We start from the raw sequence: 13700 nt of genomic DNA, 5'->3' as shown, positions 1-13700 counted from the left end.
TGAAGCCAGCTCTCAGCCTGTCTTCTTTTATTTCACTGACAGTGTCCCTCTTCACCCCAGGTCAACAAGTTCACTTGATTCTATCTTGTAAACATTTCTCACATCCATTACCTTCTCTCCATTCCCACAGCCACTCTTTGTTAATTCAGACTCATTTTTCATTTGGATTATTGAAGGAGCTTCCTAACTCCTTTCTGACATCCTTTGTACTGCCACCAGTCAGATCAGTCACACCCCCTTGTTCTATGGAAAGAAACCCAAGCTGCTTAGCATAGAATACAGGCTGTTATAGCCTATAAGATCCCTGTCATTCTCCCTAAATTGTGAGGTCTTGAGAATATAGTCTGTCCTATTATTCTGAGTAGCATGAGCCCTTAATAGGTGTTTGGCACATATTAGCGCTCAAAAAATGTTGAATTTTTTCACCTTTACCTAGAACTACTCATCCCTACCACTTCTCAACACTACTCATACCATTTCCCCTTGCCTAGAACAAGACCATCTTTCCCCTCCCCCGAACTGACAAAACTAGACTCAGGTTTTACTGTATAAGCCCACTCCCCCAGCAAAATTAATTATTTCTCATTTATGTTCTTGTTGAGTACTTTTGTTATAGAAGTGATCATTATCAATTGTATTTTTTTTTTTTTTTTGTCTTTTTCCGTGTCCGGCAACGGTTCGCAACCCTCAGTGTCGCCCCCGTACCGGACTGGGACCGGCAACAGGATCGCAACCCTCGGTGCTGCCCCCGCGCCTCGCTCAGCCAGTGAGCGGGAACCGGTCCATATGTGGGATCCGAACCCTCGACGGGAGTGCCGCCGCGCTTCCCAAGCAGCGCACTAGCGCAGTGCGCCACCAGGCCGGCCCTATCAATTGTATTTTGATTATTATTCTGTCTCATGTCTTGAAAGGTTGAGGTCTGTTTGGGAACAAAGTTTATTTTAATTATCCTTGTGCACAGTGTTTGGTAAACAGGCCCTCAGTAAATGGTAAATTGAATTGAAGGCATGCTCTCGATTTATAGAATTGTTAAGCTGAACAAGTACACAATAAAGTCATCGTTTGAAGTCATAGTGAATGACAGTTTTTTAGTAACCATTTTTTGCAACTTTACCTCTTTTGGTTGTGAATCACAGACTCAGCTGCTGGGAGAGTCTATGTGGTTTCAGAAACGTCTGTGTGGCTCCTGTGTCCTTGTTTTCCTTCTATTTGAACAAGCTGAAAATTTTAACAATTTCAGACTCTCTGAGACATTAGTTGTCAAATTGTGGTCCCTGCACCAGCATCACCTGAGAACTTGTTATAAATGCATATTCTCAGGCCTCACTTTAGATCTACCGAATCAGAAACTCTGGAGATGGGGCCCACGATTCTGTTTTAACTAGCCCTCCAAAAGTTTCTGATACATGGTAAAGTTTAAGAATTGCTCCTCGGGGCCGGCCCGGTGGCGCACTGCTACAGTGCGCCGCTTGGGAGCGCGGCGGCACTCCCGCCGAGGGTTCGGATCCCACATACAGACCGGTTCCCGCTCACTGGCTGAGCGAGGTGCGGGCGCAACACCGAGGGTTGCAATCCCGTTGCCAGTCCCGGTCCGGTACGGGCACGACACTGAGGGTTGCGATCCGTTGCCGGTCACGAAAAAAGACAAAAAGGGGGGGGGGGAAGAATTGCTCCTCTAGGATTTTGCCATCTAAGGAAAGTTTTGCCTTTGATACATAATAACAAAGTTCCCAGCATGGTTTCCACTATAAGCTATTTATGCTTTGGAAATAATTCATCAGCTGGGAGGACTAGGACTAATATTACCTAACATCTTGGGATGTGACTCAGAAGATTGAATTTCCTTCTCTGCAAAGTGTTTAACTCTGTGTTTTCTGTGAATGGCTATTTTTTAAAAGGTGGGAGGAGGGGGCTTCCTGGCTCCTTCAGTGAAAATATCTTCTAGATAATATTCACACTGTTACCAGACTCAGGTCCAGCTGCCCCTTTGAAAAGGAAAGAAAAAAACCTCAGGAATCAAATGGTTGGTGTTAGAAAAGCAGATGTATTCAGCTGAAGGAGATGGTAGGCTACCCCATCTCAAAGATTTACATTTACTGAGGGGTTTTTAAAGGAAGGGTTGAGGGAATGGAATGTGGGAGGTGAAAAGCAGGAGAGCAGGAGATATGAGTTACGAGGGGTCCATCTCTGTGAGCTAGGTACAAGGTCTCGCCAAGGCCTCATCTGGTTTCTGTTCTCATCTTCGCTGTTATCTCAGGACCCTGCAAGATTTTGATTTGTGTCATTGTACTTGGCTAGTGCCCAAGGTCAGCTTCCAGTCGTTTGGCCTTGATCATTTCTCAAAACTCTACAGGTCTCAAAGAAAGAACTGTTACCTTTGCAAAGTACTAATTAGCTTCTTGGCCTTGTTTTCCTACTTAGCGAGCAAGATAAGAAAGTCAGGGGATGGGAAGCAAGAGTGGAGAGGGAAAAAAAACTGTCCTTCTTACCCCCCCCCCCCCCCCCCCCCCCCCCCCCCCCCCCCCCCCCCCCCCCCCCCCCCCCCCCCCCCCCCCCCACAAGACTATCAACCTGGACTGCTTGTATATTCATTGTCCTACTCATGGGCTAGATGATGGTGGAAGAATGAGTTTAATTGTGTTATCTTTAACATTTAAATCCTGATTGTTGGTATGTTGTCAGAGACAGAAAGTGGGCTTGTTATCAGATGTTATACTGAATCTATAGACAGGTACATTTTACAGAAAAATTTAGTGGAGATTAGATTTTGAGTAGTGGTTACCGATGGCTTTTGAGAATGGCTTACTTGTTAAACAAAAAATTATTCAGCAATACTTGTTAAAAGCATGGTGAGGAAGACTTTATTCAGACCATTGTGATAGGTATGGGGACCACTACAATGGCATTTTGCAGTGGAGGAGAGAGATTGGGCTCAACTCTGAGTACAGCATGGGCAAGTGGAAATTTATAGCCAAGGAGCAGGGTGTGGGGATCAGTGGATGGAAAATTACTAAGAGGAAAAATCAGGGGCAAGGGGATTCTGGCTAAACTGACCTACGTGATTCTTGCTAAAGACAGGACAGACTGATCAGACCTCACTTCAGAGGGAGACAGTGGAGGATGAGGAATCTGATCTGATATCAAGAGTGATCAGATATTGAAGATGGGGGTTCTTGCTAAGCTAACTTATTAGCAGGGTTCTTTGCTAAACTGAATTTTACAGGGAAATGCACAGATAGGCATAGGAGAAGGATCAGAAGCCTGACTAAATTTTGGTCAAGCAGAGAATCTTTGTCAAACTCTAGAATATTCAACTTTTCCAGCATATTGTTATTATTTTGCCTTTAATAAATCCTAACTGGAGAGCCAACTGAAGCACACTTAAAATTCTCTGTAACTGTTTTTATGTTTTTAAAAAATTATGATCAAAATTGGTTTTGGACTCAAAGCTCCCTTTTGGGTGTAGTTCTGGATTGGCCCAAAGCTATTTTTGACTGTCTTTTGGGATAAGAGAGCTTCTATGAGCATTTGCTTAAATATGTAAGGGGTACGCTGTTTGAACTAAACTATTCATTAAGAACTCTCTTTGAGGGCCGGCCCGGTGGCGCACTGGAGAGTGCGCCGCTTGGGAGCGCAGTGGCACTCCCGCTGAGGGTTCGGATCCCATGTGGAGACCGGTTCCCGCTCACTGGCTGAGCGTGGTGCGGGTGCAACACCGAGGGTTGCGATTCCGTTGCCGGTCCCCGGTACAGGCGCGACACCGAGGGTTGCGATCCCGTTACCAGTCAGTAAAAAAGACAAAAAGACAAAAAAAAAAAAACTCTCTTTGAGATACAGCTGGTTTGTGTGCATTTATCCATTTCCTTTGGATGACATACACATCCTTGGTTTTTAATGGCTAGCAAAACTAGCTTTTTCCCTTATGTACCAGCAGCTTGAGTACTATTTGTGGAGTTAGGGAGTGAATAACCTGAAGTTTTCTAAAAAGACTAGCTTGACAGCAGTTTGTGGCTACTGCAATTTTCCCCTTGAAAACATCCTTAGTTTCTAAAAAGTCATGTCATTTTGATGTCAAAGTCAAAATGGGACCTGACTTAGCCTCACTTTCTTGGATCTGACTTTGTTTGCTCAAGATTAAATTAAAATGCCTCTTTCCTCCCTGGGGTGAGGAAGAATTGTTAGTCTCAGGAGTGTCTTTGATAATGAAGCTGTTTACCTGATGACTGTAAAAGCCTAGACTAGGTGGGTAGGATTTTCTGATAAACAGCATATGAGGGTGCTTCAAAATGTTCATGGAAAGATTTGTATTATCTTTTAATTCTCTTTTTCTACCAGCTTTTCGAAGTACCCTGGTATGAGCAGAGCTTTCAATCTGTTAGAGCGCATGTGAGGATATTCAGGATCATAGGCAAGTGTAGCCCTTTGAACATGTTAGACATGCAGGAAGAAATGCAAGAGGGGCTCAGTTTTGAGCTGATTCTTCTCTTTGCTAGTAAAAATTTCCAGTTCCTTCTGTTTCTTAAGTCTGGTGTGGAGTTCTATTTTTATAAGACCTTTTTCTTAAAAACCAGAATATATTCTACATCATTTTTATTAATTGCAGGCACCCTTACCTTATTTACTGTCACTTTCTATTTGAAACATGTTGAAATTCTTTGGGTCATTGATTTTTAATGATTTTTTTCTTTTGGAAAATTACAAAGTTCAGTGAAAGTCAGTCCAGTAGACAACCCCTCGCCCCCATGGGTCTCTGCCCCACACTGCTTTTGAGGTATTTCAACAGAACACCCAGGACTGGTATAGATCACTCTTTAAGTTACATAGGAGAATGCTTGCATAAAACTGCCATCTTATATTATTACATTTATAGTTTTACAGGTTACAAAGTTATTTTACATTCCCATTGTTCATGGGAATCTCGCCATGACCTTATGAAGAAGATAGGAAGTATTGACCCTATTTTTCATATGAGGAAACTGAGGTTGAAGAAGTTGAAGAATCCAACCCAGATGTTCTAAACCATGGCTCATTTCCTTATAAGGTGAGCTCTCAGCTTAATAGAGAGACCCTTATCCATCCACTCATCTAACAGTAATTCAGTCTAGACTCAGGGTGTCTAACCTGGGGTCTGCAGCACCTCTGAAATTATACACAAAATTTGTATTTTTCTGGGATGAGAGAGGCCAATGGATTATTATCAGACTTTTAACTTTTTTTCTTTCTTTGTAATTTTCTCAGGCCCACACGTCTAGGTAGATTATGCTTGTTTCGCTTGTCAATGGGAATTGACAACAGGACTGAATGAAAATCCTTGTTGAAGGAGATCAGTTTTATCAGATGCTGACCTTTTGTCTGTCCTAAAGTGACTTAACATTTGCATAGAGCTTTACAGTTTGCAGAACTCTTCTACGTGTGTTACATGATCTTTACAACTACCCTATAAAGTAGGTGGCAGCACTCCCATTTGAAGAAACTGCTCAAAGTTAAGAGAATTTAAATTATGGAGGTCCTCACTCAAAAACTGACACACTTTTAAGGCTGAAATTAGACTAAATCTGATATGATCCAAAATCCTATAACTACCATCTTATCTTACATTTTGTGAATTTACAGTTTGGCCTGCCCAATATCCAGTATCTTCCCATAAATCATTGTTAAGCAGCCTTTTTGTAATTGATAGGTTTATTCTTTACCTTTTTTTTTTTTTAAGGAGAATTTGTATTGCCTCTTTTTATTCTCATTACTTAGACTTTCCACATTGCTTATAGTATCTCAGATTTAATTGCTTATAACTCTAATAATGTTTTTTAATTCCTTGAGCCTACATACATGTATGTGTTATTGCTCACTCCATTCTAGTTTGCTCTAAGGATAGGAAGAAATGAAAAATTTCCTTTTTTTTCATTGCCTTCTGCAATTAACATTTCCATTCTGGTTCTCATGTTATTTGGAAGGTTAAGATTAATTTTTTGTTGTGTCTTGAAGAAGTTGGATTCTAAGTTCGACTCATTTTGGATGTAAAGTTCTGTTTCCCATCCTGTTGTGGAGCAGTGCTAAAGGCTGCTGCATGTGGCCTGTTTATCATTCATTTCTATGGAGACATGTAATAATAGCTAATGTTATTGAGTGCTTACTGTGTGCCAGACACTGTTTTAAACTATGTTATTTTACGTAATCCTCACAATAACCCTATGAGGTAGCTGCTATTATTAACCTTGTTTTACAGATTAGGGAGATGAAGCTCAGAGAGGTTAGGTCACTTGCCTAAGGTCATAGAGTTAGTAACAGAGCCTCATGTGAATCCAGGCAATCTGATTTTAGAGTTTGCTACTTTTAATCACTAAACTATATAGTCTCTCTTAGCATGAACTAGATTTCCCTATTTTTCCAAAGCAGACGGCTTGGTAATATAAGCTGAGCAGATTCCTTTAGCCATTTTAGATGGTATAATTTGAGAATAAAGGGTGGGCCCTAGTTTAGAAGCTAGTGATGGGGATGATCTTTCCAAACTTCTGTCATATCTGCCTGATAGCTGTGAAAGGAGTAGGTTTGAATTTGGAAAATACTTTATAATTGCTTCCATTTCTACCTAGAGATCAGATTAATCCATGGTACCTTCTTCCTGTTGCAGAGAATGAAGTTACCCTGTTTTCATCTACTTCCAGGGCTTCAGGCCTGCCTTACCCTTGGTTGGTACACACAGAGTGAATGCATATGGACTTCAGACCTACCTTTGATGTTAAGGAATAGTGATAAATGTTCTCTTAATTAACATTAAGGTAGGCAGGCTGTGCAGTAGCCTGTGCAGGCGCAAGTCTATGACAGCCTTGCAGCAGTTGAGGATCATTAAGACGGATTTGAAATACCCACAGTCCCTTCAACTGTATTTAGATGTCAATGGGTCTTGCTCAGTCTTTTTGAGGTAGATGATTTGAATGTGTGTGTGTGTGTGTGTGTGTGTGTGTGTGTGTGAGAGAGAGAGAGAGAGAGAGAGAGAGAGAGAGAGAGAGAGAGAGACACATACATACACAGAGACAGAGAGAGAAGTACTCTTATGTCCTTGGCTGTTATTTCCTCTTTACTGTGAGGCATGAAGGAGAGAACAGCATGAGCCACCCACAGGGAATTAGCGGTAGTGGGGGCTTGAAGGGAACAGCTGTTTTTTAAAAAAGGTGACAAAAGCAGGCGAGATTTAAAGGCCTGGCCTTGGCAGTAGTCAACTGAGGTAGAGGGGGTAAAATTAGTCTTATTTCCTGTTCTGTGGTTGCCCTGGAGGTGAATGAGAATTTTGGCTGTGAAAACCACTGATGGTCCCTCTTGTATAGGACAAACCTAGCTTTATTTTTTTTTTGTTGTTCTTCCTTCTTTAGGGCATGTGTAAAAGCGGTTTTCTTGGGATTGAGCTCAACTTGCTCTTCTGTGTTCCCTTTTTCTTCTCACCCTCTGCTCTATATCTACACATCCAGTTTTTTCTGCCAGGGAGCTCCTCCTTTTCTCAGGCTGCTAGCCCCAGCTGTCATCTTTGCCTTCCATCCCCTTCCCCCACCGTTATGCAGTTTTACATTATGCTTTTCCTGGTTTTGCTGCCTCCATTTTTAATGCTTTGCCTGCCCCTCCCCTCCAACCCCAGCTTCTAGTCCCTCCCTCCCCCAAAGCCAGTAACTGCCTTTCAGCCCCCTTCCCTATCATTGTTGAACTGAATGCACTGATATTAATACTTTCTCAAAACTGTTGGAGTTCTGAGCCCAGACACTTAAGACAGGGGCAGAGATGTTGGAAGGGGTGGGGCTGGAGGCTGTTTTTCTAAAATTTAGGGTTTTTCCCCAAAATATTGGATGAGCCTTGACCTGGAGTCCAAACAGGTGCTTCTCCTGGCCTCCCAACTTTAGGCAGTTGCATGTTTTCATGTTGAGGACACATATTTGTTTGAAAGCCTTTGTTAATGAAGGCAGGGCAATGAGTCAGGCTGAGCTGCCTACATCCTGCTGCTGCTGAGAACTGGTTTTTCTCCTGAGTTGGAGCTAATTGTGGATGGATAATGAGGTGGATGGTTGCTAATAACTTTCCCTTGCTAATTGTGATTTCACAGTACTGTGTAGAGAGCGTTTTTTTCTTCTTTTTTTCTTTTCCCTGCTGTTTGGAGGGGTAATAGATCTGCTTTCATGATTTTTGATGAGGGTTCAGCTGTCAAAGAATCCCCTAGTTGGTTTGTTTAGAGGCAGTATGGTTTATGAGAAAGAACCCTAGACCTGCATTCTAGTCCCAGATCCATTTAGGATTAGACGCTTAAGTGATCTCAGCCAAGTCACAAACCTGTCTCTGTATTTGCCCTATGAACCTAGTGGAACTATGTGAATGTAATGAAATGTGATGTATGTGGAAGCACTTTGCAAACTGTAAAGTTTTATAGAAATTTCAGGTGCTGCCCTTTATTTATTTGGCCTCTGACTGCAACACCAGGGAAAAGCATCTATCTCATGTCTTTTAAACTCCTCTGAAGCCAGCCTTCTCAAGAGCAGGGTATTGGAATTATCAGAACTAGGGGGCAGTCTTGCCGCAGAACCATCCTTTCTTTTTTCTCACTGTTTACCCCTCCCCACCCCACTTATATTAGGAACTCTTTGATCCCATGCTCCTCTATCTCCATTCTTTAGTAAGATTATAATTTTAAGGAGTTAATGATCATAGTATGTTGCATATTCCAGTGGAGGGTTCCTGGCTTTTTGTGGCCTGGAATTATTAATTAATTTATTAAACAAAGTGGTGACAAAGCATATCTTTAACTTTTAAATAACTACAAAAACTTTTCTAGCCTAGTAAGACACATTGACTGCAGTTGCAGAAAGTGTTGAGACCATGCTTTGGCTTTGGACACATCTGGATTTTAGACCAGACTCATTATTAGCTTGTGACTGTGGGCAAAATAACTTTTTTGGACCTTAGTTTCCACAGTTTTAAGGGGATTTTAATGACATCATCTTATAAAGCAGTTGTAAGGATTAAATGATATAATGAGTAGAAAGTGCTTAGCACATTGCCTAACATATAACACGTACTTAGAAAATGTTGCCTGTTAATATATATGTCTAATAGTAATAAATAGTAATAATGTCTTTGAAAAATGCACAGAATGATATCCATTGCCAGTGTTTTAAGGGATTTTTAATCTTGTTTTTAAATGTTTGTTTAAATATACATCATATAATTTACTAATTCAAAGAACATATTTGACTTGCTCCCATTTTCCTCAATACATGTGGGAAATTGAACCAAATCAGACCAGCATTTCTTCCTTTCCATGCTGGGGTGGCATGGTCAGGCTGAGTGATTTGCTCAGTAGTGGACAGTGGGTATCGAGTTCAGACTGTTTCTTAGCTACCTTTGAATTATGTAGTGTTGGAATATGGGGTTATACTGGAATTGGATGGGTTCTTGGTGGTTCTGAACATACTTGCAGGCGTTCCTTTTACATTAGTGTGGTCAACAGATTGATAAACAGGCTTAAGTCTAAGTGTGCTTTGTGAAATGCAGTTCAGAAGGAAAAAAATACAAAACAAATCCACTGACAGATTTATGGGGCATAATCAAGTGCGTAATTACAACATTTGAGAGGATATATACACCCCAAGTTCAGATTGAATGTGATAAGACCACTTGTGATTTCCACTTAATGGTGGAGAATATGATTAAAACAGTAATTCTCCTTACTGCATTCCAGGGATTTGTTGATATCCAGTTTTCTCTGCTGATTGAGCCAGTAGTAAAATAATGAAATCAGCTTTCTTTACCTCTCTCTTAATATTAGCTGATAGTAACTTTGACAGGTGGGTAGGTGGTAATTTGTGAGAACTGACTGAGACATGGCTTCTTGGATACCACTTTATCTGGCAGTGAGCTCAGCTCTTTGTGCAGAGGCTTGGAGATTCCTTTTTGTAATTCTAAAACTTCTGTGTCTGAGGATGACATCTGTTTGGCTTCTTGGGGCCTCTGGTACATAGTTCCTTACAAAGAATGGATGGTGGATTTGAAGGAGGTAGTTTAGAATGGCATATTCAATGCAGAACATTTAGTCTAAGCCTACTAAGTTTCTGCATTCCTGTGCTCCTCAAATTTTGAAAGCATCAGGAATTGAAAGTCTAGTATGAATTTGGAGGTCTTGACATCTACTTGATAAATATAGTCTACCTACCTTAGTGTTCTTAGATCCATAGGGTAGGGTTTTTCTCCAAAGGCAAATACTGCTATGGATATATACAGAGATATTGTTACATACAGCAGCCTTCATTTTCAGCTAGCCTTGTTAAATCCTTGGCTTCTTGACTTTAGGAAAACCGTTCCTGCCATTTAGTCCTTCCTTTCCTCTGGAATGTTCTTAGTGTGATGTTAGTAGATCCTGACCCCTCTGCTCATTGCAAAGGGGCTGGCTTGGCTCATGAGCCAGGCCTCCCAAGGGAAGTTGCCATGCCACTCAGAGTGCCTTCTTTTAGCTTCTTACCTTGTACCTTAGGACACTGCCTGAATTGGTGGAAATGCTGAAGAAACCCAACGTGGAGTGAATAGATGAGAGAGAACATCCTTGCACTGTGATTTTGTTTCCTATGGTCTGAACTCCAAGTTTTTCAAATAAGCCTGGATTTTGTTTTAATTCTTTTTCTGCCATTGCCACCTTGTCTTATGGAAGGGTAACCTCAAGCAAATTATGGGCAAGTGGAAGTAGGCATCAACTTTAGTTCTAGGCAGTGCCTGGTAGTGTTGGTTGAGACCTGGCCTTTCCCCTAGAGTTTAGTTTAATTCATCAATGTACGTTTTTCATTCTTTTTGGGCTGGCTTCTTGAAGCCAGGCAACTAAACTATGTAGAGAAAACCTGTCAAGTACCATGGTTATTTCTAAGACTGGCTTTTCGGGAGAGTTTTCTAGTTGTATGGATTTAGGGATTATGTAGGATATAGTCCCTCCACTCACTGGCAATGAATTGGGTTGCTGGTACAGTTGATTCCATTCCTGAGTTGACCCCCATAGTAATTCTCACCCTGAAATGAAGTACAGACTGTCCTGTTCTCCTGTACCTGAAGGTTTGCATTCAGATAATGGTTGCCTAATCACAGACAACTAGGTTGTCTGTTTGCCATAGGCCCAGGAAAGAATAGGAGGTAGAGAAGTAATCTGAACTCAGGGTAGAATCCTGCATGACAGAAATTTACTACCTTCACAGTTGAAATTTGGACTCTAAATCCCAAGGGAAGGCCCAGTAGTTTCGTGAATACTTCTTGTTGAGGCTTACAAAGGACATTGCATTTCTAACGAAGTGTTTACCCATCCAAAAGAGAGATCCTGACTTGGCATATAAATCTGCTGCCACTTGTAGTTATCTTTCATCACTTGCCTAAGTTTGAAAAGGTAATGGTTTGTGCCCTAAGGAAAGAGGCTCTTCCCCTCCTCATTCCTACCAGCTGGGCCCAATGCTAAAATGCTTTCCAGTGGGCTTGCTTCTGCCTGGCTAGCACCTGGGCTGCCCTACCTTGTAACTTTAGCCTGCCTTTGCTTCATAAGCTTCCCAGGGTGGTTCTTCTTCTGAAAGCTTGTACGAAATGCTATTACTGTCTCTTTATAGTTTAAAAATGAATCCTTTTTTGTTCTTTGCAACTCATTTTCTTTTTTCTTTTTTTTTCTTTAAATTACTATTAACACCTGTTGATTCTTTTTTTTTTTTTCTGATTGGCCTGTCACTGCATTCCTGCTCCCCCTCCCTCTAGCTGGGTTTGTCAAGTCGCCCATGTCAGAAACTAAGCTCACGGGGGACGCCTTTGAGCTGTACTGTGACGTGGTCGGGAGCCCCACGCCAGAGATCCAGTGGTGGTACGCAGAAGTCAACCGGGCAGAGTCTTTCAGACAGCTGTGGGACGGTGCTCGGAAGCGCCGTGTCACCGTAAACACCGCCTACGGGTCAAACGGCGTGAGTGTGCTGAGAATAACCCGGCTCACCTTGGAGGACTCTGGGACTTACGAGTGCAGGGCCAGCAACGACCCCAAGAGGAATGACTTGAGGCAAAATCCTTCCATAACATGGATTCGAGCCCAGGCCACCATAAGCGTCCTTCAGAGTGAGTCCAGCACCCTACAGTAGTAGTACTGTAGTCATTAGAGGTGGCCCAATGACCCTTCCCTTCTGCTTCCTTTCCCTCTTTCCCAGTATGATCGCTTACCCCACCCCTTGTCTTTGTTTTTTCAAACCCACGACTTCTGGTTGTAGTGTATGAAAACATCTGTGGCAACCTTTTTTCTTTTTGCCGTCCTTTCTGCCTCCCGTATCCCCCAACCCTTCTCTGTGTATTTCTCCTCAGGAACAAAGAACTTGAGGAAATCCGTGACTGTCCAAAGTCATCTGCGTTGGGGAGAGGTGGGGAGGGAGAACTGGGGAGATTAAAAAAAAAAAATTAAATGCACAAAACCAGGCAGTCAAATGAGGGTAGTGTTGAAATTGTTTCTTTCCCTCCCCTTTAATTTCGTAGTAGGTTTCCTGCTATCCTTTTGCTGATTTCTTCTCTGGTGCTTTTATATTTTTGTTTCTCTCCCCAATCTAACTACTTTTTATTTCTTCTGTTCATCCGTTTGAAGTTCTCTGAGTAGCTGCCTTCACCTCTATGGTTTTAAGTTTGTGTCTGCCCAGCCTCTTCCCTCACTGTGACGTGGTGTCATCCTGTTCTGTGATGGGAATGTTGCCATGGGTGCAGTGTGGTGGTGTGTTTTGGTTGTTGGGTGGCATGTAAGCTTGGATATTTCCATAGTTCCAGCTTTTTCTTTTCTGAAACAGTGGCATGTGCTTCTCTGATAACAACCCTCCACTGCAGCAGTACATTCCTCACTGGGCCTGCCCATTCCCATTCAGTCTCCTGTTCTCTTAAAAGCAGCAGCCAGAGTTTTCCTCCATATGTCTTGCTGTTAGGAGGCAGGTGACGCTAAGCTGCAAAATATTTTATTTTAAACCCCACCACATCATCTCAAAGTCAGAGTTGCATCTGATTTCTGTTCACAGTTTGACTCTGATGACTGAGTGCTGGCACAGTGCTCCTCATCCCAGAGGAGGGCAACCTCAAAAATCGTTTGGAAGCCATTCACACTGGCCTTTACTTTGTGTCTTGAGAAAAGAGGAAACTAGTTACCAACCCTATTCCTATAAGTGACGGGTTGAGTTGGGTGGCTGGCTCAGAATCTTCCCCTTCATGTATTATAGCAGATTCAAGTGAGACATCTGACACAGGAGCTTTTGTGGCTAATTCTGTTTATGGAGCGTGACTTGCTACTTGTATAGTGGGAAGGACAGGGAGGGAGAAGCCACCATAGAACCAGTGCCTCTGGCCAGGAAGAGTTCTAGCCCCACATCAGCCCTGGTTATAAGGGGCATTCTCTATTTAATGGAAAGATCCTATGGGTTTTTCACCTTCTCTTCAAGGACTCTGATATTACTACAGCCAGTTCTAACTTACAGAACTGATTGGAGAGAGTAAGTAAAAATAGTAAAATACTGTTTTTATGAGGAACTTAATAACACAGGAGGTGATATGACATGGGCCCTGAATCTATATATCATATGGAAAATAGCAAATTAGTGCCTGTACTTTGTAGCCACTCTGAAGACCCTCCCCACCCCCCACCCTTTTTTTTTTTTTTAAGGAAAAAAAGGCTTTAGAAGAGAGATAGG

At 42.1% G+C, this 13700-nt stretch overlaps 1 protein-coding gene across 5 annotated transcripts in view; it reads left to right on the top strand.

Annotated features, from left to right (window-relative positions):
* NPTN (neuroplastin) overlaps positions 1–13700 on the top strand; it is a 68528-nt gene that overhangs the window by 25911 nt on the left and 28917 nt on the right. For 3 of the 5 annotated variants that reach the window (XR_550803.1, XM_008577133.1, XM_008577132.1), the window contains exon 2: positions 11755–12102. The exons of the other annotated variants lie outside the window; for them this stretch is intronic. Coding sequence is in view for 2 of the 3 variants with exons in the window: in XM_008577133.1 (XP_008575355.1) it covers positions 11755–12102 (348 nt within the window). In the remaining variant the exon portion in view is untranslated. The remainder of the gene's footprint in view (positions 1–11754; positions 12103–13700) is intronic. 5 annotated transcript variants of the gene reach the window in all.

This window comes from Galeopterus variegatus, unplaced genomic scaffold (assembly GCF_000696425.1).
Source record: "Galeopterus variegatus unplaced genomic scaffold, G_variegatus-3.0.2 Scaffold1454, whole genome shotgun sequence".
Classification (NCBI taxonomy): Eukaryota; Metazoa; Chordata; class Mammalia; order Dermoptera; family Cynocephalidae; genus Galeopterus; species Galeopterus variegatus.
The sequence above is the reverse complement of the archived record's forward strand: the minus strand, read 5'-3'. Positions and strand labels throughout refer to the sequence as shown.